The 27,580-nt window shown below is 40.4% G+C and overlaps 1 protein-coding gene across 3 annotated transcripts in view; it reads left to right on the forward strand.

Annotated features, from left to right (window-relative positions):
• The first annotated feature begins 810 nt into the window (after positions 1 to 810).
• Positions 811 to 27,580, forward strand: part of YTHDF2 (YTH N6-methyladenosine RNA binding protein 2) — a 34,544-nt gene continuing 7,774 nt past the window's right edge. Inside the window, exons 1-4 of one of the 3 annotated variants that reach the window (XM_045476347.1) lie at positions 811 to 1,196; positions 1,703 to 1,727; positions 2,330 to 2,409; positions 5,375 to 6,961. In XM_045476347.1, coding sequence (XP_045332303.1) covers positions 1,170 to 1,196; positions 1,703 to 1,727; positions 2,330 to 2,409; positions 5,375 to 6,961 — 1,719 coding nt within the window. In that variant the 5' untranslated portion in view covers positions 811 to 1,169. Of the gene's footprint in view, positions 1,197 to 1,702; positions 1,728 to 2,329; positions 2,410 to 2,460; positions 3,988 to 5,374; positions 6,962 to 27,580 lie in introns of those variants that run through there. The other 2 variants (XM_045476348.1, XM_045476349.1) reach the window with 2 other exon arrangements.

A 27,580-nucleotide genomic window follows, 5' to 3' on the forward strand; every position in this document is an offset into this window, starting at 1 on the left:
TTGGGCACATTACTTAACCTCTCTGTTTCTCCAGTTGTAAAACAGACTGACAACTATTTTGAAGCTGCTGCTAGCCTTTAAATGTTTTAAAGAACCTATCAACAATACCTAACCTACAGCAGGTATTCAGTTAGAATTAATCTCCCTCCTTTCCCAGAGTAAGGACATTCTCTCTTGGAAGTCCATAGTTTTATAGATTCTCTGGACTTGTTGAACATACATGGAAAATTTTGTGTAGATGAGTGAGGTCTGCTTTTCCTGAAAATAAAGCCACTCTTTAACAGAGTATCCTGGCGGGCCAATGACTTCCCTAAAAAAGAGCTAGATGATCTAGCAATGTAGATGATCTCTGCAATGCCAAATATCCTTTGCAGGGGACCAGATTTTTTTTGTGGATGTTTTAGTCTTTGGGCACTCTTTTTGAAGTCCAACAGAGGAGGATAATCAGGTTCCTGGTGGTAGTGGTGGCGGCGTGTCTTTCTCTGGGCAGGGCCCCCATTAAGTTTCCCTGGGGGCTGTGACCCCTCTCAGGGTTCCCTCCCACATGGGGGTGGGGTGCCATTTGCAGCTGGGAGGCTGGTTTATTTTGAGGTCTCTGGCGCTCCGGGGGTCGCTTTTTGAGAAAACAGGCTTTTGTGGGTTTTCTCAAGCTAAAAACTACTCTATCCAGGTGTTAGTCAAAACCTCGCGGCACGACCCTGGCCGCCCCCACCTTCCTACAGGCCCCAATCCTGAGGCGGTGGGGGCGGGGAGGCCGCACTCGCCGCTTCCGCTCCTCCAGACCACCAGGGGGAGCTGCACCCCCGCCTCTTCCTTCCCGGGGTGCTTCGCGCCGGGCCCCTTCCGCGTGGGTGAGTGAATGTGAGAGTCAGCGTCGCGCCGCGCGCGCCGTTCGCCTCCGCCGCTCGGCGCTCTTATTTCGGCTGCGAGGGGCGGGCGCGCGCGTAAAGGCATAGAGACGGGCGTTGAGTTCTCGGGCTAGAGCGTCGCCGAGTCGGAGCCGGAGCCCGAGCCGCGCGCTGTGTCTCCGCTGCGTCCGCCGAGGCCCCCGAGTGTCAGGGACAAAAGCCGCCGCCGCGCCGCCTGCTCCCGCCGCCAGGGTTCATCCGCCGCCGCCGCCGCCCTGACGAGAGTCCACAGCTGTCGCCACCCGTGAGGATCCGAGAGCCATGTCGGCCAGCAGCCTCTTGGAGCAGGTACAGGCCCGGCCCGCATGCCTCGGCCATTGTGTGAGGCGAGAGGTAGTCCGACTAGGCCCGGGCCCGCCGCCCCCGGTCGGGCCGAGCAGAGGCGGCGCCTCTCGCGGGCCAGTTTTCGGGCCTCTCAGGCCGGCCGCACCCAGCGCCTCGCCCTCAGCCGGTACTCCCCGCTTCTCCCGCTTCTCCCTGGGCCTCGGAGCCCACCGGCCGCGCCGCCTTCCCTCTTCTCAGTAGGCCTCTTTTCTTCCTTGTTTCCTTCCCCTTCCTTGAAGCCTAGTCTGCTCGCGTTGTTTCTGGCGCGTACCCCGCTTTCTCTCAGCGGGCCCCGCCGGCCTGCGCTTTTCCCCGCCTCCCATTTTCAGCCTCCCCCTCACCACCATTCTTGACGCCTCCCCTCAGGCCTGCTCCTTTATTCCCTTCTCGGGCCCGGCTTTAATTTGTCTTTTCTTTTCCATTTCTTCCTCGGACGACTTGCTGCTCGGCGACGTTTCCTTCGCCCGCAGAGACCAAAAGGTCAAGGAAACAAAGGTGAGCTCAGCTCTGCCGGTAGCCCTGGGCTGGGGGGTGGGGGTGGGGGGTAGGGGGGGGGGGGACGCTGAGCAGTGGGGGCGGGGTCTCCGGGAGGCGCCCTAGGGAGAGGACCTTTCGGAAGCCGCTTAGTTCGCAGGTGCCTCACACTTAAGTATTTGACCCTTTCGGTGTGTTCTTGCAGCTGGCGAACAGCTTCTCAGTGAACAAGGAGTAATTCATTAAGGGTGGGGGTGGATTCGGTTTTGAAATGTCCCAGGTCCTTAGTTTCCTGTAGGTCTTAGAAGGCCTTTGTTTTTCATCCTCGTGGATCACACTCTGGAAGTACTCACATGTGGTGGGGGAGGGGAAGCGGGAGGGAATTGAAATCTAGAGGAGCCAATAAAATGACCTTTTTAGATCAACTTGCTCTGGGTGGAGGGAGACATTTTCATTGATTATTATTGCTCAGCAGTCACTCTCGTCTTTATCCGTTTGAAATTCACACTTACTTGCTTTGTTTAGTAAGGTTTTTCTCTGGTTAGAATATATTTGACTAATTTGGGAGGTAGGTGGTACGACTAAGACATTCCTGTAATTTATTTGAATTTTTTTCCCTTTAGTACAAAATGGATCTGTACATCAAAAGGATGGATTAAATGATGATGATTTTGAACCTTACTTGAGTCCACAGGCAAGGCCCGTGAGTAGTTAACCATTTACATGCCTGATCAAAGGGTGTAGTAAACCATATTCTTTCTCTGCCCTATCAGTAAGTCTGATTTTCAGAGGTTGGCTTTCTTAATACTACTTAATGTGTTGTAAGAAGAGTTATTACAAATGTTGCAGACAGTGTTAAGATTCTCATTTCTGTTGCCAGCAAACATTCTGAGATGAGACTGACTGATAACACTTCATGGTATACTGACAGCACTGTTAGTAGTTCTCCTTACCAAAAATGTAACAGTGGAAAACTGAAGAATACTTTCCAGTTTAAATATTCTGACTTTTTACCCCCAAAACCTTTTTCTTTTAGGAAAACTGGATTCATATGTGATGGGAAAAACTAATGTAAAATCACCTGAACTTTATTCAGTGCTGCAGAACTGGTCTCTTCCCTTTCATCTGGTCACTAGTTAGTGGGCTCTTAGATTATCCTAACTTTTAGACTTAGGTATTCGTTTTTCAAGTTGAAATGTATCTGCAGAGATCAACTTTGTACACCGCTGGTTTCTCGCTTATGGGAGCTATAGGATTTCTAAAATGGAGTTAAAGGAAGATAAAACACTTTGGCACACACAAATGAAGATCGAGAATGATTAAGGTTTTTGACATGTTCTCTGTCTTCTGATGTTTTAGATGTAATCTGTTTTTATGTCTTCTAGCTCCATGTAAGTTCATACATTGACAAGAGTTGTGCATATAGAAACTGCTTTGATTTGTCAGTTCTTTTAAATTAATATTTTGGGTTGTAGCTAATGTCTATAAATCCACAGATTAATAAGCCAAAAGGAAAACTGACAGTAACCCATCTAAAATACCCTAAAAGATGAAAAAGGTTATGGGGCATTTAACAGATGCTGTACGATAGATACAAGTCTTGAGTAACTTGAAATATTGGTGCATGCCCGTATTTGGGCCTAATTCTTACATAAAACTTTTAGATCTCTTATGTAAAATTTTCTGCATTGAGAGTAGAAACCACTTAAGCAAGGGATTGGGAAAAGTTTTCAGAAATCAACCAGTTAATCAGGAAAAATGGGAAAGGAAGTAGAGGAATGAACTATTAATAGATTCCTGCTATTGAAGTAGTTTCCTTACATAATCATTATAACAGGGAGAGTGGGAGCATTTGGAAACATAATTCTAGGTAGTTCTTGTGAAATAATGTGTAGTTCAGATTTTTGAGCTCAGGGACATGTGGGAACCTGCCAGTTCAGGTGTAGGCATTCAGCTATATAATGGCAGAACCTGTGATATTAAGTGCATGCTTTTTATTTCTCAAGTAAGCTAAAGCTTAAATGTCTTAAAACAATTTTGGGGGGGAGGGGAATAGAAATCATAGTTAAATAGATGGATAACCTGAGAATCTTTGTCCTTTGTAGTTAATCGTCAAGAGTAATTCATCTGCTTTTTAACCATTATTCATCGCCTTAGTGTTGGAATAATCCTTCAGGCTTAATCCATTGGTTATAGACTGAATTTCTTACTCATAATGGATTTGAGTCTGTTAAATTTTAATACTGTCTTTGAGAAAAATAGACTTCTCCTAAACTTGAGGGTATGTGTGAAAAGGCTTAGCTTCCTTTCCTTTTTTTTTTTAAGGAAAATTTTGGCAGAGAAAAGCACCATTTTATCAGGCCACATTAGTCGAAACATTTAATTTTAAAGAGATACGTTTGGCTAGAAGTACTTTTGGCTTTGGGAATAGAAACTTAAGGCCTAGCATAGTTATGGTCATTCAAGTCTCTTGAGAGTAAAATTCTCTATTCACTAGTTAATGGATTCTTATGTACCAGAGCTATTATTTTAATTCTAGTGTAGTTAACATACAGTGTTATATTAGTATCAGGTATATAATACAGTGGTTCGACAATTTTATAAATTTCTCCGTGCTCATCAAGATAAGTGTACTCTTGTACCAGAGTTATTTTCAAGTTAGGGTAAAGTACTCTATTTTGAATTGAGCTGTATCTATATTTACAGAGACCAATTTTTTGTATCTCCAGCTTCTCACAGGACTAGTCTGTGAATTCTAGCATTTATAGAAAAGTTAAGATACTGTTCATAAACTAAAGTAAGAACAAGAATGATGTTTTTACAGTGTAATCTGTCTTCCAGTGTGGAGACTAGTTGAATATAAGTTTATATTTCTGGGAAATTCTTTAGGATAATTCTTTTTTTTAAAGAGTCGAACTTTACCATGTTTTTGGAATTCTGTTTTTAATGGAAAAGTTAGGTGTGCATTTGAGCTTACAGCCAATAATTTTATAGGTGAAGTACAACAGGTAGCAAGGTTTTTCTAGTTTTAAACTCTGGAATCCATTGTACATTTTCTTTCCAGGTTATAATTAAATAGTGGCATTTGTTGATGTTCCCAAATGGTTTGCCAAGAGGCTGGCAATGTAAACTAGGTGTGATGAACCTTGTATTATGGTTGAGGAATGGCAACACAGATTTTTGGGATAGAACTTGTAATTTCCAGGTCTTTTTGTGTTGTTTTATCTATTGTATGGTTTTTATAGAAAACTCTTAGGAACACTCCTAATGTGTCAAAATTCCCACTCCTGAAATCCAGAGATAACGGTTTTTAGTAGAAGCATCATCTCAACAGTTCTGTAGAACTGTTATTAATACTGTCATTAATACTGTTGATGAGATGCTGGGTTTTCCCTTCACTGAACGATAGTGCTTAAGTTAAGGTCCACATCACTGTATGTCACTTTAACTTGAAGTGTTTAAACATTTCACTTGTTAAACCAAAATCTCTTACAGTGTAAAAATTCCAGCAAGTTTGTTGGAAGAGACCACCTGAGGTGGTCATTTGCTTTTTTAGTTGAATTTGAGTTGTGTGAATAATTGGGAGAGGAAATGTTTTGATTGTTGTTTTATTAATTTTTGTGTTTAGTTGTGATTTGCGTGTTTGTTTTGTTTTTTTCCTTCCACAGAATAATGCATATACTGCCATGTCAGATTCCTACTTACCCAGTTACTACAGTCCCTCCATTGGCTTCTCCTATTCATTGGGTGAAGCTGCTTGGTCTACTGGGGGTGATACAGCCATGCCCTATCTAACTTCTTATGGACAGCTGAGCAACGGAGAGCCTCACTTCCTACCAGATGCAATGTTTGGACAACCAGGAGCCCTAGGTAGCACTCCATTTCTTGGTCAACATGGTTTTAATTTCTTTCCCAGTGGGATTGACTTCTCAGCTTGGGGAAATAACAGTTCTCAGGGACAGTCTACTCAAAGCTCTGGATATAGTAGCAATTATGCTTATGCACCTAGCTCCTTAGGTGGAGCCATGATTGATGGACAGTCAGCTTTTGCCAGTGAGACCCTCAATAAGGCTCCTGGCATGAATACTATAGACCAAGGGATGGCAGCGCTGAAGTTGGGTAGCACAGAAGTTGCAAGCAATGTTCCAAAAGTTGTAGGCTCTGCAGTTGGTAGTGGGTCCATTACTGGTAACATCGTGGCTTCCAATAGTTTGCCTCCAGCTACTATTGCTCCTCCAAAACCAGCGTCTTGGGCTGATATTGCTAGCAAGCCTGCGAAACAGCAGCCTAAGTTGAAGACCAAGAATGGCATTGCAGGGTCAAGTCTTCCACCACCCCCAATAAAGCATAACATGGATATTGGAACTTGGGATAACAAGGGTCCTGTGGCAAAAGCCCCCTCACAGGCTTTGGTTCAGAATTTAGGTCAACAGCCAACCCAGGGGTCTCCCCAGCCTGTAGGTCAGCAGGCTAACAATAGCCCACCAGTGGCTCAGGCATCAGTTGGGCAACAGACACAGCCATTGCCCCCACCTCCACCTCAGCCTGCCCAGCTCTCAGTCCAGCAACAAGCAACTCAGCCAACCCGCTGGGTAGCACCTCGGAACCGTGGCAGTGGGTTCGGTCATAATGGGGTGGATGGTAATGGAGTAGGACCGTCTCAGGCCGGATCTGGATCTACTCCTTCAGAACCTCACCCAGTGTTGGAGAAGCTGCGGTCTATTAATAACTATAACCCCAAGGATTTTGACTGGAATCTGAAACATGGCCGGGTTTTCATCATTAAGAGCTACTCTGAGGACGATATCCACCGTTCCATTAAGTATAATATCTGGTGCAGCACAGAGCACGGTAACAAGAGACTGGATGCTGCTTATCGCTCCATGAACGGGAAAGGCCCCGTTTACTTACTTTTCAGTGTCAACGGCAGTGGACACTTCTGTGGCGTTGCAGAAATGAAATCTGCTGTGGACTACAACACATGTGCAGGTGTGTGGTCCCAGGACAAATGGAAGGGTCGTTTTGACGTCAGGTGGATTTTTGTGAAGGACGTTCCCAATAGCCAACTGCGACACATTCGCCTAGAGAACAACGAGAATAAACCAGTGACCAACTCCAGGGACACTCAGGAAGTGCCTCTGGAAAAGGCTAAGCAGGTGTTGAAAATCATAGCCAGCTACAAGCACACCACTTCGATTTTTGATGACTTCTCACACTATGAGAAACGCCAAGAGGAAGAAGAAAGTGTTAAAAAGGTAACCGGTTTACCATTATTAAGACTTTTAGAGAAGGAAAAATGTACAAGAGGGAACAGGAGAGTTATTATACTGAATGGTTAATAAAAGCTCTGTAAGTAACAAGCGTATCACTTAACAGTTCAAGCCTTTGTGGAAGTGTAATTGGTGTTACTGTTTGACTTAGTGTATAGAAATGTGGGCTTAAATTAACGGAAAGCAGAAACTGTAGAGAAACTGAATTTAAATGATGCAAAAGAGGGGCGCCTGGGTGGCGCAGTCGGTTAAGCGTCCGACTTCAGCCAGGTCACGATCTCGCGGTCCGTGAGTTCGAGCCCCACGTCGGGCTCTGGGCTGATGGCTCAGAGCCTGGAGCCTGTTTCCGATTCTGTGTCTCCCTCTCTCTCTGCCCCTCCCCCGTTCATGCTCTGTCTCTGTCCCAAAAATAAATAAACGTTGAAAAAAAAATAAATAAATAAATGATGCAAAAGAGGTGAATAAGGCCAAAAGAAATGCAGACAGCATAATTGAAGTGATAGAACCATGGAAATGAAAGTACGAAAAGATTGAGGCTGTAATATGGCAGAGAAAAGGTAAAAGTTATGTTGTAATTAACTTTTGGCCTAACTTGGGTACAGTGGTTAAATCAGAGTTAGTGTGTCACCAGCCCTGACATCACTTTCTGCTTGCCTTTAACAATTGGCAGCATTATTGTATTTTTCAGAACTTTCTTCCTTATTCCTATCCTTAGTGTTCTACTTAATTGTTTTTTCCCAAACCTTTTTCCCATTGAAAAAGTAATGTTTATTATATAAAACTTAGAAAACATGATTAGAAAAAGCTGGTCTTCTGCTCTTAAAATTCTCCTGTATTCCTGAGGGGTAATCTTCTCTTGTTCCTCTGTAACAAGTGAGTCTTGGGCAGAATCATGGAGAATAGGTCCAAACTAAAATGTTGGAATTTACTGGAAAGTGTTGGTAATGCTTGGTCTGTGTGTTTTGAGTGAATGTAAACTTTAAGACGGTAGAGAATGATAAAGTACTGGTTGGGGCAGAACATACGTTATCTAGGATTTAGACATATTTAAATGTTGGAAGTAGGTGAAAAGATTATTGTGGGTAAAGAGAAGTTTCTTTTTCAAGATTATTAACGATTGGGAGAATTCTAAGTGGTCAGGTTCAAATGTAAAATAAAACCTAATAAACTTATGTAAATATATTTTTCTTATGTTTGTGATGAATTCCTAGGGATTTTATATATTTGATCTAGGATCTGAGGTACTTGTTATATCTCTGTAAAAACTTTTGAGCACTGGGAGGATGGCTCTTTGGTTAGATTCTCCTTCTCCATAACACCTAAGAATTAGGGGCATGGTTGTTCAACTGAAGTAGGATGGTTGCCATTCTAGTGTGTGCAGTTGAATAAAAAATGGAGATATGCTTGTCAGTGATGCTAAAAGTATTGGGGATACAGAGCCACATTACTGAAAAGTTACCTGTCAGAAAAAAAAACACTCCTTTTTTTGTCCTTTAAATTCTCTTCCCTTCCCCAAACTTGAACAGTGTAACTTAAAACCTGCCCTCATCTTGTAGAAAGATAGTTTACTGATTAGTTTTGCTAGACATGTGAAAGGCTCAAAAGATGTTTTGACTTCTGAATCTAGAGGAACAAGGAAGGGAGACCTTTTAAGCATCATGTATTGACACAGCAGATTATTATTGTATGTGAGGGCCATTCAGGTGCTTAGTTTAATCACTCAAAACATGCATAATATCAATCCCGTATTATAAATCTGCTTGCATATATCTGCACGTTCTGTCTACATCTTGTGATTAAAAATAGGAAGGCAGGGGCACCTACGTGGCTCAGTCAGTTAAGTGTCCAACTTCAGGTCAGGATATCTCACGGTTTGTGAGATAGCCCCACATCAGGCTCTCCACTGTCAGCAGAGAGCCCGCTTCAGATCCTCTGTCCCCCTTGCGCTCTGCCCCTCCCCCACTCATGTGTATGCTCTCAAAAATATTTTAAAAAGTAGGAAAGCAAAGATTTCAATGTTTTCAGGAATGTACAGCATAGATAATAAGATCAACCTGTAGGTGTTAGAACTAGCGGAGAAGCTTGGGTTTAAAAATGAAGTAGCAGGGGTGCCTGGGTGATCCCAGTCAGTTGAGCATCTGACTCAAGTCATGATCTTGAGGTTTGTGGGGGTGGTATTGAGCCCCAGGTCAGGCTCTGCACTGATCGTGTGGAGCCTGCTTGGCATTCTTTCTCCCTCTCTTTGCCCCTCTCCTTGCTTGCACATGCTTTTTCTTTCTTAAAATAAACATTAAAAAAAATAAAAATGAAGTAGCAAATTTAAGGGCTGTTAATTTATGTAAACTTTCAATCAGGTTTGTATTTGTATTAAATTCACTTGAGTGGTTCAGTGAATAATAATTGAACTTCATAAGGAGGTGTAAGATTCACAAATTGGAATTGACCAGTGTTGGGATGTTTTCACAGTGAGTAATAATAATCAAGGTTTAGCGTCTTTGTTTAGCCGATTAATGGATCAGTCTTAAAGCTATTCCATAAAGACTTTTGATGAATGAGTATAGTAATTGTTCTCAGGCTAGCGAACAAACCACCAAAAGTAAAAACAAACAAAAAAAAGCTTCGATTATACTTGCGTGAGATTACTTTTTAGTTTACCTTTTGTGAGAAGAGATTGCTGGGGTTTCAGGAAGGTCCCTATGATTGCTTCTAAACCCAGTTACCATTTCAGTCAGTATTGCCTTCTCTTGCCCGCTGTTATCCTTAACATCCTTACATAACTGACTCTAAAGCCAGTCTTTATTAGGCTTCCAATACAAAACAAGTTTCATGAGAGTGAAACTGATAGCTCATTGAGGCAGTAGACTCCTTTAGTTAGGGTGTTTGTATGTGCACCTTTGTGTTATTTACAAGATTGCAAAAAATCGTGCCAGATGGGCATGGTAACTCAATAAGTAGAGAAATACTTAAGCTTCATCCTGAAGATGATGTCACAGCTATTCTAAAGTTCCATGATTGGGCATGTATCTTGGCAGAACACACTGAAGCAGAACTATAGCCATTTTTGCCTAGTATTACTGACTTGTTCTGTTCCATGATCTACTTCAGTAGTATCATAGAAACTTCAAGCACTGGATCTATGGCTTGAAACTTGAGCAGCTTTTAGTGACATTTTCCATGTGTTGTTTATTTTGTATACTTCAGATACTGTTTTGTAACTTTTCTGCAATTATTTAGAACTTTTCCTTAATTGTTAAATATTCTTTGACATCACTTTTGATGGCTTCATAATATTCTAACATAGATTTATTATAATTTTCCAATCCTTAATTGTTAGATTTGTCAGCGTCTTTATATTTTTTTCCAGCTGAAATAACACTGCAGTGAACATCCATGATATAAATACTGATTTACACCTGTCCTTTAGTGTTATTGTTGGGTCAAAGGGTGTATGCTCTTTGAAGGTCTTGGCTGTGCTGTATATTGCCATATGGGGCTTTTTCTTTTTGAAAATTTTGAAAGAATCACTGTCAAAAGAAGACAACAGTGAGTTAACTTATTTCAACTTTAGAATAGTCTGGCATAAAGGGAGAGTTACTCCTTGCATAAGCGATAATGTTTTTTTATAAGCTTCATAATAGTTTAATATTTGTCTTGTATGTCTAGTCTTTCAACTGTAGGTAAAAGTAGGAAGAGTAGAGGGAAACAAGGACTGCATAATTTTCTTAAAGCCTAGCCCCTGGGGTGCCTAGGTGGCTCAGTCTGTTAAGCGTCTGACTCTTGACTTCAGCTCAGGTCATAATCTCACAGTTCTTGAGTTCAAGCCCAGTATCAAGCTCTGTGCTGATAGCACGGAGCCTGCTTGGGATTCTCTGTCTTCGTTTTGTCTCAAAAATAAATAAACTTAAAAAAAAAAAAAGTTTTAAAGCCTGGCCTCGTGTTAGATTTAATCAGGCACTTGGGTAAATGATTTTTCTGAATAATTGGAAAGCTAATGGGAGAGAAATAGATCTAGAGAAGATGTGATTATAGTGACAATGGCTCAAGGTATGTATTTTTAAAAATTTCATTGTTATTAAATAAAAATAGCAGGATTTCTTAAATACCTCTAGAGTTATTCCTATTTTCAAGCAGAAGACCTAAAAATAGTGACTTGGAATGTGTTTGGATATATTTAAGATTCATTATGCTGCTTAAGAATTGAGATGAAGCTATTTGCCTTTTCTTTGAACAATTTTTTACTCTGTGCTAGATATTACTGAGAAAGCAGGAGTGTGTTGTCAGGGAGCCTTATACTCATGACAGGTAACTGTACAAAACAGTATTTTTCTCAAGATATGCGCAGAATGCCAATTTGGAAGCTTGACGATTGTCTAACCCAGCCTGGGGTATATAGGTGGATTGGTCCCAGAAGAATCCTGGAAGAGGTGACTTTTGAGCTGAGCCTTCAAAGATGTATAGAAGGTTGCCAGAGATGTTTGGGGAAGAATGAACACAGATTCAGGACAGCTCACGTCTGTGACACTGTATAGATAATAACTTGGAACAAGAAGTCCTGTACAGTCCAAGAGCTAGTCTAATTGGTATTTGTGGAGTGGGTTTCCCTACAATGGAAGTTTGTTGGAGATGAGGAAAAGGAAGTTGAATGAAATGTTTATGCAGTTAGTTTGATATAGGAGGAACTTACTGAGTCAGGTACAAAGTTGGCTTAAATTCTAGAGTTTAAAAGAAAGGATAAGACCTAATTTCAATCAGAAACTCATTGATGTTACTTTTTTCTTAAGTTTTTATTTTAATTCCAGTTCATGTACAGTGTTGTATTAGTTTCAGGTGTACAACATAGTGATGCAACAATTCCATATACCAGCCCATGCTCTCCTTGATGTTAGCTTTGCATGGAAGGCAATGGGGAGCTTGTAGAAGTAAAGGTGAACGAGTATATGGTAATAGATGCCATTACTAAATACTAGCAGCTTTTTCCAGTGATGTGTTTCATACACATTATCGTATTTCTCATCAGATGCCTTAGTGTGCTTAGAAGAGATGATTTGGAAGGGGAATATGATAAGTGTAATCAAATACTTTTAAGACCAGTAGGTTTAGGGGTGCCTGGCTCAGTTGGTAGAGCATGTGACTCCTCATCTCAGGGTCATGAGTTCAAGCTTTATGTTGCTTACTTAAACAGACAAACAGACAGACAAAATCCCACAACAACTTTGTAGGTTTATTCTCCAAGCCAGAAAACAGCACCAGAACCAATGGATAGAGGTTATAGGAAGAGTTGTAAATAAAAGGGAGAACTTTCTAAAAATGGAGTTCTTAGTCACAAGAGGGTTTCAAGAAGAGACCAAAAGAACTTTAATTAGATTCATTGTAAAGAAAGTTTACATGTGGAATAGTCTAACCAGATAAACCCAGGGTAAGGTTAGCCAGCCCAAGATAATGTGTGAAATTCACGGAGAGGAATTGATGCTCTTAAACAGGTCTTTTTAGGAAGGTTATTTCTGTTCTATAATTTTTGACCTAAATACTTATTACTTATAAAAAGAATAAAGGTCTTAAGGCTAGAAGGACATGAATGACAGAAAAGATTGGTAGATTTCCAGTAAATCTTAGCACAGATAAGGTATGTGGGTGGTTACCTTTTAATACAGTTACTGTATTAGTATTAATGAAAAAGTTATCTAAAACAATACTAAAGGTTTATTTTTTATAAACTTTTTTTAATGTTTATTTTTTTTTATTAAAAAATTTTTTTTATGTTTAATTTTGAGAGAGAGAGAGAGACCGCACGAGCAGGGGAGGGGCAGGGAGAGGGGGGGGGAGACAGAATCTGAAGCAGGCTCCAGGCTCTGAGCTGTTAGCACAGAGCCCAGCGCAGGGCGAGAACTCATGAACCACGAGATCATGACCTGAGCTGAGGTTTGACACTTAACTTACTGACCTATCCAGGCACCCCTAATGTTTGTTTTTTAGAGAGAGTGAGGGAGGGGCAGAGAGAAAGAGGGAGGCAGCATCAGAAGCATGCTGTGCACTGTCAGCAGAGCCTGATGCGGGCCTTAAACCCATGAACCACGGTGAGATGACTTGAGCCTAACGCAGACACTTAATCGATTGAACCGCCCAGGCACTCCAGGACTTTTTTTTTTTTTTTTTTTAAGTTTTTGGGTTTTTTTTAGAGTGTTCATACGTGTGTGTGAGGGGGAGGGGCAGTCAGAGAGGGAGAGGGAATCTTAAAGAGGCTCCACGCCCAGAATGGAAACATGGGGCTTGATCTCACCACCAGGAACCGAAATCAAGAGTGGGACACTTAACCGACAGAGCCACCCAGGTGCCCCTAAAACATACTAAAGCCTTTTTTTTTTTTTTTTGAATTTTAAGTTTATTTTTACTTTTTTTTTATTTTTTCAACGTTTATTTATTTATTTATTTTTTTTGGGGGACAGAGAGAGACAGAGCATGAACGGGGGAGGGGCAGAGAGAGAGGGAGACACAGAATCGGAAACAGGCTCCAGGCTCTGAGCCATCAGCCCAGAGCCCGACGCGGGGCTCGAACTCCCGGACCGCGAGATCGTGACCTGGCTGAAGTCGGACGCTTAACCGACTGCGCCACCCAGGCGCCCCTATTTTTACTTTTTTGAGAGAGAGAGTGTGTATGTGCTGGGGAGGAGCAGAGAGAAAGGGAGTGAGAGAATCCTAATCAGGCCTCACACACAGTGTAGAGCCCCAAGTGGGGCTCGAACCCACAACTGTGAAATCATGACCTAAGCTGAAATCAAGAATCAGACGCTTAGCCTACTGAGTCACCCAGGCGCCCACATACTGAAGACTTACTAAAAAAATATAGAAGTGATTATTTAAGAGACATGTTTCTGGGGCGCCTGGGTGGCGCAGTCAGTTAAGCGTCCGACTTCAGCCAGGTCACGATCTCGCGGTCCGTGAGTTCGAGCCCCGCGTCGGGCTCTGGGCTGATGGCTCAGAGCCTGGAGCCTGTTTCCGATTCTGTGTCTCCCTCTCTCTCTGCCCCTCCCCCGTTCATGCTCTGTCTCTCTCTGTCCCAAAAATAAATAAACGTTGAAAAAAAAAAAAATTAAAAAAAAAAAAAAAAAGAGACATGTTTCTTTCTTTTTTTTTTTTTAATATTATTTTTTGAAGGGTGCAAGCAGGGGAGGGGCAGAGAGAGGGAGACAGAAGTGGGTTCTGTGCTGACAGGCCTACAGCAGCGAGCCTGATGTGGGGCTCAAACCCGTGAACCATGAGATCATGACCTGAGCCGAAGTTGGTCGCTCAACCAACTGAGCCACCCAGATGGCTCTGTTTCCTTTTTCTTAAAAGTAGTTTTCCTGTGGTGTTGGTGCAAATAATGCTTGTCTTTATAAGGAAGTTTTTTTTTTTTTTTTTTCTTTGTGGCCATCTTTTTCCTCCCTAATTCTTTGATTTGGGCATTTAATCCCTTGGGAAATATTTGAAGCAAGCAACCTTGGCTCCATACTCTTTTCTTTTTATTTTTTAAAAATTTTTTTTAAAGTTATTTTTTTTAAGTAATCTCTGCACCCCACGTGGGACTCAGACTCATGACCCCGAGATCAAGAGTCATGTGCTCCACCTACTGAGCCAGCCAGGCGCCCTGCTCCATTTTTAACTTTATTTTATTATTATTTATTTAAATGTTTATTTTTGTGAGAGAGAGCACGCGCGCGTGCACAAGTGGGGGAGGGACAAAGGGAAAGGGAGGCACTGAATCAGAAACAGGCTCCATGCTCTGAGCTATCTGTCAGCACAGAGCCCGCCATGGGACTTGAACTCCCGAACCCAAGAGGTCATGCGTGACCTGAGCTGAAGTCATATGCTTAACCGACTGAGCCACCCAGGCGCCCCTCCATTTTTAACTTTAGAAAAAAATTTAAAATATGTAAGTAAAACTTCTGACATAAAAGAAAGAAAATATCACTTTAGCCAAATATGTTTTCGTATTAAATAAATATGAATAAATACCCATGGCGTATTGGTCCTTTCCATTTAGTATTTCTCTGCTCCACCACTGGCTTAAATCGCCTCTTCAGATGCCAGGCACCCTGTTTTAATGGGGTAGCAAACCTGAACTTTTTGTAAAATTCTAAGGCCATTTATGTCTACTTCTGTTTTGCAGATAAGTTTATCTGTCTTTGCCGAAAGGGTTGAAGAAATTCTGTTTGTGTTACTCATCACCTTCCTTACTTTGTGGATAGATAAAATGCCTTTCCGCAGCTTTCTTAAAGGAGCACTAGAAGAGAATAGATGACACTGAATTTGGATCTCTTTGAGCAAATATTTGTGTTAATTGATAAACAAGGCACCATCTTTGCTTTAGGACCAGACAGTGTTGTTAGGAGGACAACAGAATGGATAAAATATGGGATATTAGCTATAGTAGAGGAATGAAAAAATAGCTTTCTGAAGAGAGTGATAAATGAGGGAAATTAAGGAAGGCTTCATAGAGAAAATAACTTTTTATTTTAGATAGAGCATGATAGAGTATGAGTGGGGGAGTGGGGCAGAGGGGGAGAGAATCTCAAGCAGCTCCATGCCCAGTGCAGAACTCAATGTGGGGCTTTATCTCACAAATGTGAGATCATGACTTGAGCCGAAATCAAGAGTTGGATGCTTAACTGAGCCACCCAGGTGTTTGGAAATAGCATTTGAACCATGTCAAATAGAATGAGTAATAAGCACTCAGATGATAGCACAGTTCTTGGCACATAGTGCACATAAAAGTTTAGTATATTATCATTTTAGATGAGGAAGAGGCTCAAAGAGGTTATTTATGTAAGGTCTCATAGCTTAATAAGTAGTGGAATTGATATTTCAGTTAGGTCAGTGATGTGCTGGGGCTGGCTAATTGTAAGTTAAATTTAGTTTTCAAGAATTTTAGTAAGCTGGCTGTTAAACATTCGTTTTTAAAAAGTCATTATTAAATGACATAAAATTTTAAATACATTATATTAAAAGATTAAATGCCTTTGTATTAAAAAAAATTTTTAATGTTTATTTTTGAGAGAGAGTGTGAGTGGGTTGGGGCAGAGAGAGGGGGAGGCACAGAATCCGAAGCAGGTTCCAGGCTCTGAGCTGTCAGCACAGAGCCCAACGTGGGGCTCGAACTCACGAGCCGTGAGATCATAACCTGAGCTGAAGTCGGACGCTCAACCAGCTGAGCCACCCAGGCGCCCCTTAATGTTTATTTTTGAAAGAGAGAGAGAGTGAGCGAGCACAAGCAGGGAAGGGGCAGAGAGAGAGAGGGAGACACAGAATCCGAAGCAGGCTCCAAGCTCTGAACCGTCAGCATAGAGCCCGACACGGGGCTCTAACTCACGAGCCGTGAGATCATGACCTGAGCCGGAGTCAGATGCTTAACCGACTGAGCCACCCAGGTGCCCCTAAATGCCTTTGTATTTACATTAAATGCATTATAAACTGGTTTATAATAAAAATTAAAATTCAACATAAACTTAGAATGCCACTGTTACTATTCAAACTAATACTCAAATCTATCATTCTTGAGGTTATTTACGTCTGTTGTATCAATATATGATACTGTGCAATTGCACATCTCTTCTCAACCCCACATTCAGGGGTGTCAACATTGGTAGCTTGAAATATGACGTGTTACTTACACCATGGAAATTGGGAAATGCTATATATCAGGGCTTGTTTTTTTTAAGTTGTCTAGCCTTACAGTGATAGAGAAAATACAAATGCAGATTAAATTAAGCATGTCATGTCTGTAGCTCTGACATATTTTGAATAACACAAAGAATTTGAGGAAATACTCTTCCAGAATTTGAAAATTATTATCCAGTTTGGCAGAGAAGTTACTCAAATCATTGATGAACTTGTGAAGTTCTGACATGTTTTTGTTTCATTTTTTTTCTTTTTAATGTTCATTTTCGAGAGAGCATGAGTGAGGGAGGGGCAGAAAGAGAAGGAGACACAGAAATTGAAGCAGGCTCCAGGCTCTGAGCTGTCAGCACAGAGCCTGATGTGGGGTTCGAACTCACGAACCGTGAGATCATGACCTGAGCTGAAGTTGGACGCTTAACTGACTGAGCTGCCCAGGCACCCCTGTTTTTGTTTCATTTTTGTCTTAATAAATGATAAATGAAAATGTTGGAACTACACTTGAATAGACACAGAAGCCTCTATCCCCCAAAGACCATGACCATTATGTGGTATATGGAGTTTGCCAGGTAGAGAAGTAGGAAGAAAGACATTCTAGGAAGAGGAGACATCGTGTTTATAAACATGATCTCATGAATGCTTAGGTTATGTTCTCAGAGTAATGAGAAGTCTAATGTGGAAAAGAATGATAAGTGATAAAGCTGGAGAGGTTGGTTGAGCCCAATAGTATATTGGAAGGGCTTTGGATTTTTATTTTATAGTTAGTTGGATTGTAAGGGATGATAGTTAATGTGGAGTTAGTTTGGATGATCAGAAGGGTGAACTACTTATTGAGCACTGCCTTTGTTAGCCACTTTCATAGTCTTCTAATGCTCATGCCAACCCTGGGAGGCAATATCCTATATGTACAAATAGAGAAATGGAAACTTAGTTTAGCACCTTATGTAAACTCATCTATTATATGATAGGTGTAGGTGACTCAAAGACCAAATCAGAGGCTTTTATAATAGTTTGGAAGAAAAAGACCCAATAAGGATGGAAAGGTGGATTTGAAGAATGTTGACTTGTTTGCTGAGTAGTTACTGCAAAAAAAAAAAAGAAAAAATAGAGAAGATAGGATTAGCACCAGGTTAAGGTTAGGGTTTGGAGATGTGTTGGTTGTTGGAAATAGTGTTTGGGGTACATGTGGGGGACAGTAAGGTAATGGTAGGGTCTGGAGCTCAGGAGAGAAAACTGTTGATGGAAATTTGTATTTATAGACCTCAGTATAGCTAAAGGCATGAAAGAGTTTAAGATTATTTAAGAATATTGGTAATAAAAACAATGGCTGAAATTGAACACTATACAATATGAAGCATACATCTGTCCTGATTAATTTACATATTTGTAAGTTTTCATTTAATTATTATGAGGTAGGTACAACTATCTGATTCTGCAGATAAAGCCACTGAAGCTCAAAAAAGAATAACTTTGGAGACACCTGGGTGGCTCAATCGGTTAACCGTCCGACTTCAGCCCAGGTCATGGTCTCATGGTTTGTGGGTTTGAGCCCTGCATCGGGCTCTGTGCTGACAGCTCAGAGCCTGGAGCCTGCTTCAGATTCTTTTGTCTCTTTGCCCCTCCCCTGCTTGTGCACGTGCTCTCTCTCTCAAAAATAAACATTAAAAAGAAAAATAATATTAAGAATAACTTTGTGAAGTCAGGTAAGCTGAAAAAGCAGAGCTGTTGTACTTGTTTCTGCAGTCCGGTTCTAGAGCCAACACACAGTAAGAGAAGAGGGCCAGAGAAAGAACCCCCATAACCCAATTTGCAGGATGGGTTAAATAGAGCAGCGGAGTATAATCGACTTATTCAGAGTGTGCAGAGAGGTAACTGATGATTGGGAATGCCAATGGCTCTCTTGAATAACAGTAACATGAGAGCTCTTTGTTGTTAGGTGTTTCAAGGTTTTGGTGTCTATATATCATTCAACAGACTTTGTATTTGTTTTTTTCTGTATTGTTTCCTTTCCACCCACAAAGTGTTCCAAGCCTTAAAGAGATTTAGTGAAGTTTGAGCTGCTGGAAGTAAGACCTTTTTTTTTTTTTTTTTTAGTTTATTTATTTATTTTGAGAGAGTATGTGCACAAGTCGCGGAGGAGCACAGGGGCTGGAACTTGCAGACTGTGAGATCATGACCTGAGCCAAAGTTGGACGCTTAACTGACTGAGCCACCGGGTGCCCCAAGACTGGTTTTTATATAGTTAGTATGGGCTCTTATGATAAATTAGACCATATAAAAATGTCTGAAATTCAATTAGGTATTAAAAATGATAGTATTCTGGTTTTTGTTTGTTTTTGTTTTTGTTTTTTGATATGGCTAAAGATTGATCCAGAGGGGACTGTTGTTTTTCCAAACATCACCATTTTGGGATAAGGTTAGTTAGCAACTCTAGAATCATTTACTATCTACTTTGAATAGTGTAAACCAAGAATTACTCAGATGCAAGCCTTTGTGCTTACCTGCCAGGAGTAAAGATTAGTCCCATAACAATTTTTAACCTTTTTAGCTGTGAATTTTTCTTTTCCTCCCAAACAAAACCTTACTCAAAACCCCATGAATTGCTAACTTTTGGTGCTTCCCCACCCCTCGCCCCCGGAGATCTCCAAAACATCTCCCCTATGAAGCATAATTTGGAACCTATTGGCTGATATGAATTCTTTTAAATGAAGGGATGGTACATGGAAGTTGGGGTGGATCTATTTTGAAATTGAAGAAATGTAAATTTCTGCAGCTTCAGCATCATTTAGGTGTGTTGGTTTGTTTAGTCTGGGGGGAGGGAGATATGAGGAAGACTACATCTCCTAAGAAGTGAGTAGGCTGCAGCATTGGTTTTGACTGCCCTAGTATGACTGCCCTGTTACCTGCAGACTGTTCAGGAGTTTCATGCAGAAGAGGAAGAAAAAGCTCTATTCCCTGAATTAGGGCAAACAAAAGTGATCTTTTTCTTCACCATTGAATCCTGCAAGTCTGCACATGAGCAAGGAGAAAAGCCTTGAGTGTATCAACTCAGATCATCTCTCCTGCCTTTCTCCACAGAAGCAAGTAATTCAGTTTAAATTTGCTTGCTGCTGCCACCTCCTGTGGACCAACATCTTCTCTCTATCACATAACTAGTTCAGTAAATAGTGCCCTAATGTTTTTCATCTGTTGAATAAGTAGTTCCTAATTGAACTGATTTAACTCCAGTTAGCCATAGGGAGAAGAAACGAAGCACTATAGGACAATGTATATTAAAAAGTTAATTTTACAACATGAGACCAAATGTAGAAGAGAAGAATAACTAGTTAGGGCTAGAGTCAAGACATATTAATGGAACACTGGATTTGAGTTGGGTGTGAAGAATGGATAGGAAAGATAGTGGAAAAACGAAGGAAGAAAATGTCTAAACCCCAAGTTTCAGCTGTTATATAAGGTAGGTGGTGAAAGGGAAGAGGCAGGCAGTTAATCTTTCCAACTCCTTTGCACTGCTATTATGAGGTCTGATGGTTCTTATGAGATATTTACTTTTGTACTATATATGTCAAAGTTAAAAATTTGGCCATATCACTTATGTAATACACATTAGATTTACTAATAAGTTTTTTGACTTTATGTGAACTTTTTTGGTAAACAGAGTATGGGTAGCATATAGAACTTTTAAAATGTTTGTATGTGAAAAATTTGCAGTGTGCAAGTTTTATATTAATAATTTCAAATTTTGCCTTTACATTTATCTCTTGTAAAATAGAACCAAATTATAAAACGTATAGAAAATGGAAAAAGTCACCTGTGATTTCTTTACTCTGATGAAACCACTTATTGTTTTGACATTTTTCCTTGTCTTTATTTTATTCAAGTGGTTTATACAATAATATATTCTGTATAGTATTTTGTCTTGCCTTTTCCTCTTAATACTTTAGTAGGTATATACCCATATTTAGCCATATTTTAGACATCTGTGTATTAGGCAGTTTTCATATCTTGTCTCTGATCCCTTCTAATAATCTTTATAAGATTATCTTCATTTCACAGTTAGGGAACTTGTAATTTAGAAGGTATAACTTCCTGGGCACCTGGCTGGCTTATTCAGTAGATCAGGTCTTGACCTAGTAGGGGTTGTCGGTCCAACCCCCACGTTGGGTAGAGATTACTTAAAAAGAAGTGTCTTAAAAAAAAAGGGAAGGTGTAAGTTCCTCAAGATCACCAGCTAAGTTGTAGATGAGCAAGAATTTATTTTGCCCCAGCGCTTTTATTGTTTTTCTGCTTTGCTGCATCTTTACATTTATCATTTTTTTATGTTTATTTTTTATTTTTAGATATTAAAATTTTTTTAATTTTTTTTATTTTTGAGAGAGAGAGAGTGTAAGTGGGGGGGAGGGTCAGACAGAGAGGGAGACACAGAATTCGAAGCAGGTTCCAAGCAGTCAGTGCAGAGCTCAGCGCTGGGCTCAAATCCACAAACTGCAAGATCACGACCTGAAGTCTGAGGCTTAACTGACTGAGCTACCCAGGTCCCTCTGTTTATTTTTGAGAGAATGAGAGAGCGCATGCTTGCGCATGGGTGTGCACAGGGGGAGGGGCAGATAGAGGGATTCAGAGTATCCAAAGCAGGTTCTGCACTGACAGCAGAGAGCCCAACGTGGGGTTTGAACACAGGAACCAAACCGTAAGATCATGACTTGAACCAAAGCCAGACACTTAACAGACTGAGCCACTCAGGCACTCCTTCATTTGTCTTTTTTTTTTTTTTTTTAATATGGGGTTCCAACTCACAACCCTGAGATCAAGAGTTGCATGCTCTACCAACTGAGCCAGCCAGGTGCCCCCACATTTATCATTTAAAACAGCTAACAAGGATGTTCTGTTACCTACTGATGCCATTCACCTCTCTGTGGGTATATGAGGCGAGCATAATTAATTGAAACTTAAACCTTTGTTTAAGCACTCAGGCTGTACTTCCCTGATCACTAGCATCAAAATGGAGCTAATTAGATCTACTCTAACCTTGTTTAAGTTGCTGCTAATGACAGGCATCGGGAATAAGGAGGAACACAAGTAGCTCTGGCTATAATGTACACTGAAAAGGTTATAAAGTTGAATCAGAAGGTTTTGTTCTACCCCACTCTTTATTTTGTACATGAACTTGCAAGATTATCTCTATGTTTATTTTTGAGAGAGAAAGCATGAGTGGGAGGGGCTGAGTGAGACAGAATCTGAAGCATGCTCTGAGCTGTCAGTGCACAAAGCCCACGAACTGTGAGATCATGACCTTGAGCCAAAGTTGGACACTCAAATGACTGAGCCACTGAGGTGCCACAAGATTACTTCTGTTTAGTGGGAGAGGCAGAACAAGCACCTAGACAAGTTCTTGCGTAATTCAAGTCATTTATGATAAATGTTGCTTTACTTGGAATCCATAAGCCTGTAGAAGGATGAGGAGGGGAGCAGGGTGGACCTATGTGAGTGCTTCAGAGAATACACACAAAGATGGTAATAATTACTTACAGTCAAATTTGAGTCATCTGGAAAGTATTTGTAAAAATACTGATAACTGGGCTCTGCACCCAGACTTACTAAAGTAGAAATTTAATTTAGTAAGCTTCCTGGGCATTTTTTATGGGATTAAAAGTTGATGGAAGAGAAGTTTCTCAATTTACATAAATTACCATCTGTGAATACTTAAACTGCAGATTCTTGTTCTCTCTTACCTACTCAATAAGCATCTTTGGAACCAAGGCCTTGGAATCTGCATTTTACCAGTTCTGTAGGTGACTCTCATATTTTTAAAGTTTGAGAACTTGTAGATTATGTATATCATTAGTCAGTGGTTTGTGTGCCTCTTACCTCAAGTTCCTCATGCATTTTTTTCTACCAAGTTTGGTTTCTAAAGTTTCTTTGTATTGTAGTCCTGTTTTCCCCCTCAAAAGTCTCTGTCTCAAGACTTTATCTTTAAGAGCAATATTAGAATTCACCTGTGTCTGATAAGCCTGGCTGTGCCTTTCAGTACTGGGGTTGGGGTCTGTCTTAAGGCTGAAAGGATGATCTTTTGAGCAGTTTGCCCATTTTTTTTTAATTGAATTTTTTTTTTTTTTTTTTTTTGAGAGCCTGTGAGAGCTGGGGAGAGGTTCAGAGGGAGAGAGAGAATCTTAAGCAGGCTCCATGCTCAGCACAGAGCACAATATAGGGCTTGATCCCATGACTCTGGGATCATGACCTGAGCTGAAATAAGAGTCACTCAATTGACTGAGCCACTCAGGCACCCCAGTTTGCTTTCCTTTTTTTTTTTTTTTTTTTTTTTAACGTTTATTTATTTTGAGAGAGAGCCTGTGTGTGTGAGTGTAGAGGAAGAGAGAGAATCCGAAGCAGGCTCTGTGCTGTCAGTGCTTAACCAACTGAGCCACCCAGTCACCCCTGCCCATTTTTAATTTTTTTTTTAAGTTTTATTTATTTTAGAGAGAGAGATTCAGCAGGGGAAGGGCAGAGAGAGAGGGAGACACAGAATCCAAAGCAGGCTCCAGGCTCTGAGCTGTCAGCACAGACCCGACAACGGGGCTTGAACTTGTGAACCACGAGATCATGCCCTGAGCTAAAGTCGGATGCTCAACCAACTGAGCCACCCAGGTGCCCCTATCCCTGCCCTTTTTAAATCAGCTATCAATATTATGAGTCTCTAGTGAGTTGCCTATATTTTTTTGTTCATTAAAAGGTGGCAGTCTCTTTGGCTTAATATCCTACATCTGTAACTTGATGCTAAAATCTGCTTTTTAGAGGCGTTACGGCTCTAAGGGGCATTAACTTTTTTTTAATGAAACTTTTTTTTTAAAGTTTATTTTGGGAGTGAGCGCAAGTGGTAGGACAGCGAGAGAGGGAGAGAATCCCAAGCAGGTTTTGCACTCGATCTCACAAACTGCAAGATCATGACCTGAGTTGAAACTAAGAGTAGTTGGATGCTCAACTGACTGAGCCACCTAGGCGCCCTGAAACTTTTTTTTTTTTTTTAATGTTTGTTTATATATTTATTTTGAGAGCCAAGAGAGCAGGGGAGCCCAACTCAGGGCCAGACTCACTAACCGTGTAATCATGACTCTGGCCAAAATCAAGAGTTAGACACTCAACCGACCGAGCTACCTAGGTGCCCTGGCACATTAATTTTTTAGAGAGTTGTTAGATAAGATTTAACTACAAGATTTTGTGGCCACCAGCCATCTTGAAGTTGCCCAAAGTAAGATGTTTCAAGGCTGGTTTTTAAAGGTGATCAGTTTTTTTCTTCAGATGGGGGAAGGGATTCTATAAAGTATGTTACATATTGTGGGCCTTAAATTATTTAGGTGTGTATACTAGGTTGATACTATTTATAGAGAGCATGAACCCTAGATTCTGTGGTCTTGTTAATGTATCAAATGTATAGTAGCAGAAAGGCTAAGGACTCTAGAAGAAGATCTGATACCGTATCTACCACTATGATTAGAGCAAGTAAACTCTGAGTCTTAGTATTTTTTAAAAATCAGAAAAATACCACAATACTATTGTGTTGTTAGGATTAAATTATATATGAATTGTTTGCATATAGGTCTTCTATGAATGATTGTGATTTGTGGTATTAGGCATATACACATATATGTATATATGCATATACTTTTGTTTATTTTCGATCATTCATTAAATTCTTCAACAACTTTTGGCATGGTACTTAATAGTGCTACTGAGTTTCTATTTTAGGGTCCAACCCTTAAAATACATGAAGAAGGCATGAGAGTTAAAGGGAGGTCAGTTAAGAGTTTGGCAAATTCCAGGTGAGAGATGACCATAGCTTGGACTAGAGAGGTATTAATGGAGGTGTTGAGGATGGTTACAGGAAATTTTTGGAGGTGGAGCTGGGGAATATCATCAGAATGCTGGAAGCATATTCTAATGACTACTTCATTCTGAATTTATCTGTCGAGTGCAAAATATACTTGTACTGGGAATAGAGGGGATTTGACAAGCTATTAAAAACTTATTTGTTTAATTCTGAAGTGTTTTGAGAAATTGGTTTTATTGTGAAATTAGTTTCGGTTCAAATATAGTTTTTACTGCAAAGCCAAGGAGTGATTCAGAGAGTATCAAGCCTGTCAAACGATTTCATTTGATTTGGAGCTAGTGTTTGCTAATTTTACTTTCAGTTAAGCTAAAAAATGTTAATGTATCATTTCTTTTACCCTTTGTTCTGTTATTAGTCAGCTTTATTATTCAGGTACTGAATATAGTGGATTATCTAGGCTTTTTACTTCCAACCCTTTTGGTAAAATGTGGATAGGAGTTCAGCTTCTAATTAGCAGTCTTGAAAAAATTTGATAGTAGGAAATGTTATTAGTTAATACATTAACTTCATCTTGTTGCTCATTTCCCAGAAATTCATTCCAAATAAGTATACATTTCTGTACCTGTAAAAACTTAACAGGGGTTGAGAAAGTAGAAGGTAAATATTTTTGGTAGAAGATTAAGATTTATCTATCTTATCTTTAAAAATACATATGTTTTTTAAAGACTTTATTTTTAAGTGATGTCTACACCCAATGTGGGGCTCAGACTTACAACCCTGAGATCAAGAGTCTCATGCTCTACCAACTGAACCATCCAGCAGTGGCCAGTAGAAAACATTCTTTTTTTTTCTTTTTTCTTTTTTTTTTTTTTTAAATATTTTTTTTTTTCAACGTTTATTTATTTTTGGGACAGAGAGAAACAGAGCATGAACGGGGGAGGGGCAGAGAGAGAGGGAGACACAGAATCGGAAACAGGCTCCAGGCTCTGAGCCATCAGCCCAGAGCCCGACGCGGGGCTCGAACTCACGGACCGCGAGGTCGTGACCTGGCTGAAGTCGGACGCTTAACCGACTGTGCCACCCAGGCGCCCCGAAAACATTCTTAATAAAATACTATAGCTCAGCTTTAAATTGGAAAATTGATGGAAAATATTTTTATTCCCTCCACCTATAGATGGTGGAATATTGTATATAACTGTCATTAGGCTCGTTTAACTCATTCACAGCACCACAGACTACAAAGGTTGATTTCATAAGCCACATAAAGCCGTGAAAGTGATTTTTTTTAACTTTTTGTTTTCTTATCAAATTTTTAAAATTTAGGTCTAATTGACACACAGTGTTACATTAGTGCAACATAGTGATTTGACTAGATAAGTCTATATGTTACACTCTGCTCACCACAAATGTGGCTACCAACTGTCACCATACAAGACTATTATAGTACCATTTGACTGTATTCCTTTTGCCATACATTTTATCCTCTTACTCATTCCATAACTGGAAGACTATCAGTCTCCTTCACTTATTTGCCTACTCCTCCCACCTCCCCTCTGGCAACCATCAGTTTGTTGTATTTGTGGGTCTGTTTCTGCTTTTTGTCTTTTTATTCATTTGTTTTGTTTTTTTCGATTTTACATACAAGTGAATAAATCGTATGGTGTATGTCTCTGTAAAAGTGATTTTAGTATAGAGGCACCTAGGTGGCCCAGTCATTAAGCATCTGACTTTGGCTTAGGTCACGATCTCGCAGTTTAGTGAGTTCGAGCCCCTCATCGGGCTCTGTGCTGACAGCTCAGAGCCTGGAGCCTGCTTTGAATTCTGTATCTCCCTCTCTTTCTGTCCCTCCCCCACATGCACTCTCTCTCTCTCTCTCTCTCTCTCTCTCTCTCTCTCTCTCAAAAATAAACAAACATTAAAAAATTTTTTAAAAAGTCATTTTAGTACAGTCACATTTTTTTCATGTTAGCCTATCTCAGCATTTTTTAATTTTCAGCCAGAGACACTGAAATTTCTGTTCTATCAAGGCCCCTGGGGACATAGGAAAATTAGTTGAGGGCGTATAAGTAAATTTAATTTGGGGGGTGAACATCAGATTTTAAAGTTAATAAAATCCTAGCCAACAAATAAATATATGCCTCAGTTGTGTTTCATGGCTTCTTAAAAGTGTAGGGAGTGGGTGGTAGAAACATGAGAGAAGGGTATTAAGCTAAATGGAGGAAAAATGAGATCTATATGTATTCTAGGAAGAGTTTTCAAACGTGCAGATTTTAAGTAACATTGCCACCTTGTGGCTTTTAGGATGTTTTTAGGAAATTTTGTGTTTTACAATAGTAGATGTAAAATGGGGAGGGGCTCAGGAGGGATGCGTGGTTACCTCTATTTAAGTGGCAGGCCAGATACTGAGGGCTAGAAACTTCTTCCCTTGGTTTACACTTTCTTACTATATTTAAATTTATTTCTTAAGACTGTTTCTTTAGTCTTCATTGTTCTTGTTGATGGTGGATTGATTCAGAGATTTGGGGATGGGTGTGAATTCAGTAAGATCTTGCTCTACGATTTTCCTCTATTCTTTGTTTATTAGCAGCATAATATCCTAAAGCTCTAGGAATGCATGTATCTGCCCTTCTAGCATTTGGGGTGTTTTCTGGTTTAACTGGGACTTTATAATTAATTTTGTGTTTGTGCTTGAGGATCTTAGGTTTACCTCTCTGTGGACAGCAAATCCATGGCAAGAGCTTAACCTCGACTGACCGCTTCAGCCTGTTCTTAACACGGATATCCTTGTAACTGTCTAGCCTGTGGCTCTAGGAGCAGTAGGTTAAAAAAAGGGGTAGGCAGGTTCCACATGACAGTACCATGGGTGAAAAACAACTTGACATACCACTTTCCCTGCTGCAGTGAGTCACTAGTATCTTTATGTTAAAAGCTTGAGTGTTCCAACAAGACAAATGTATGTTTTGCTCATGGCAGTTCTGTCTGGGAGTTGGACCCTTTTGCTTTTATGTGCTCTTCTCTCTTCCTTTTATTATATATCCACCATCACTTCCCTAGTTCCCCCATCCTTTGCTTTTTATTTTTACTAGGGTAGGATTGGTTGATTAGAAATGTCAATAAATACAGCTGACTTA

This window comes from Leopardus geoffroyi, chromosome C1 (genome assembly GCF_018350155.1).
Source record: "Leopardus geoffroyi isolate Oge1 chromosome C1, O.geoffroyi_Oge1_pat1.0, whole genome shotgun sequence".
In the NCBI taxonomy this organism is placed as follows: Eukaryota; Metazoa; Chordata; class Mammalia; order Carnivora; family Felidae; genus Leopardus; species Leopardus geoffroyi.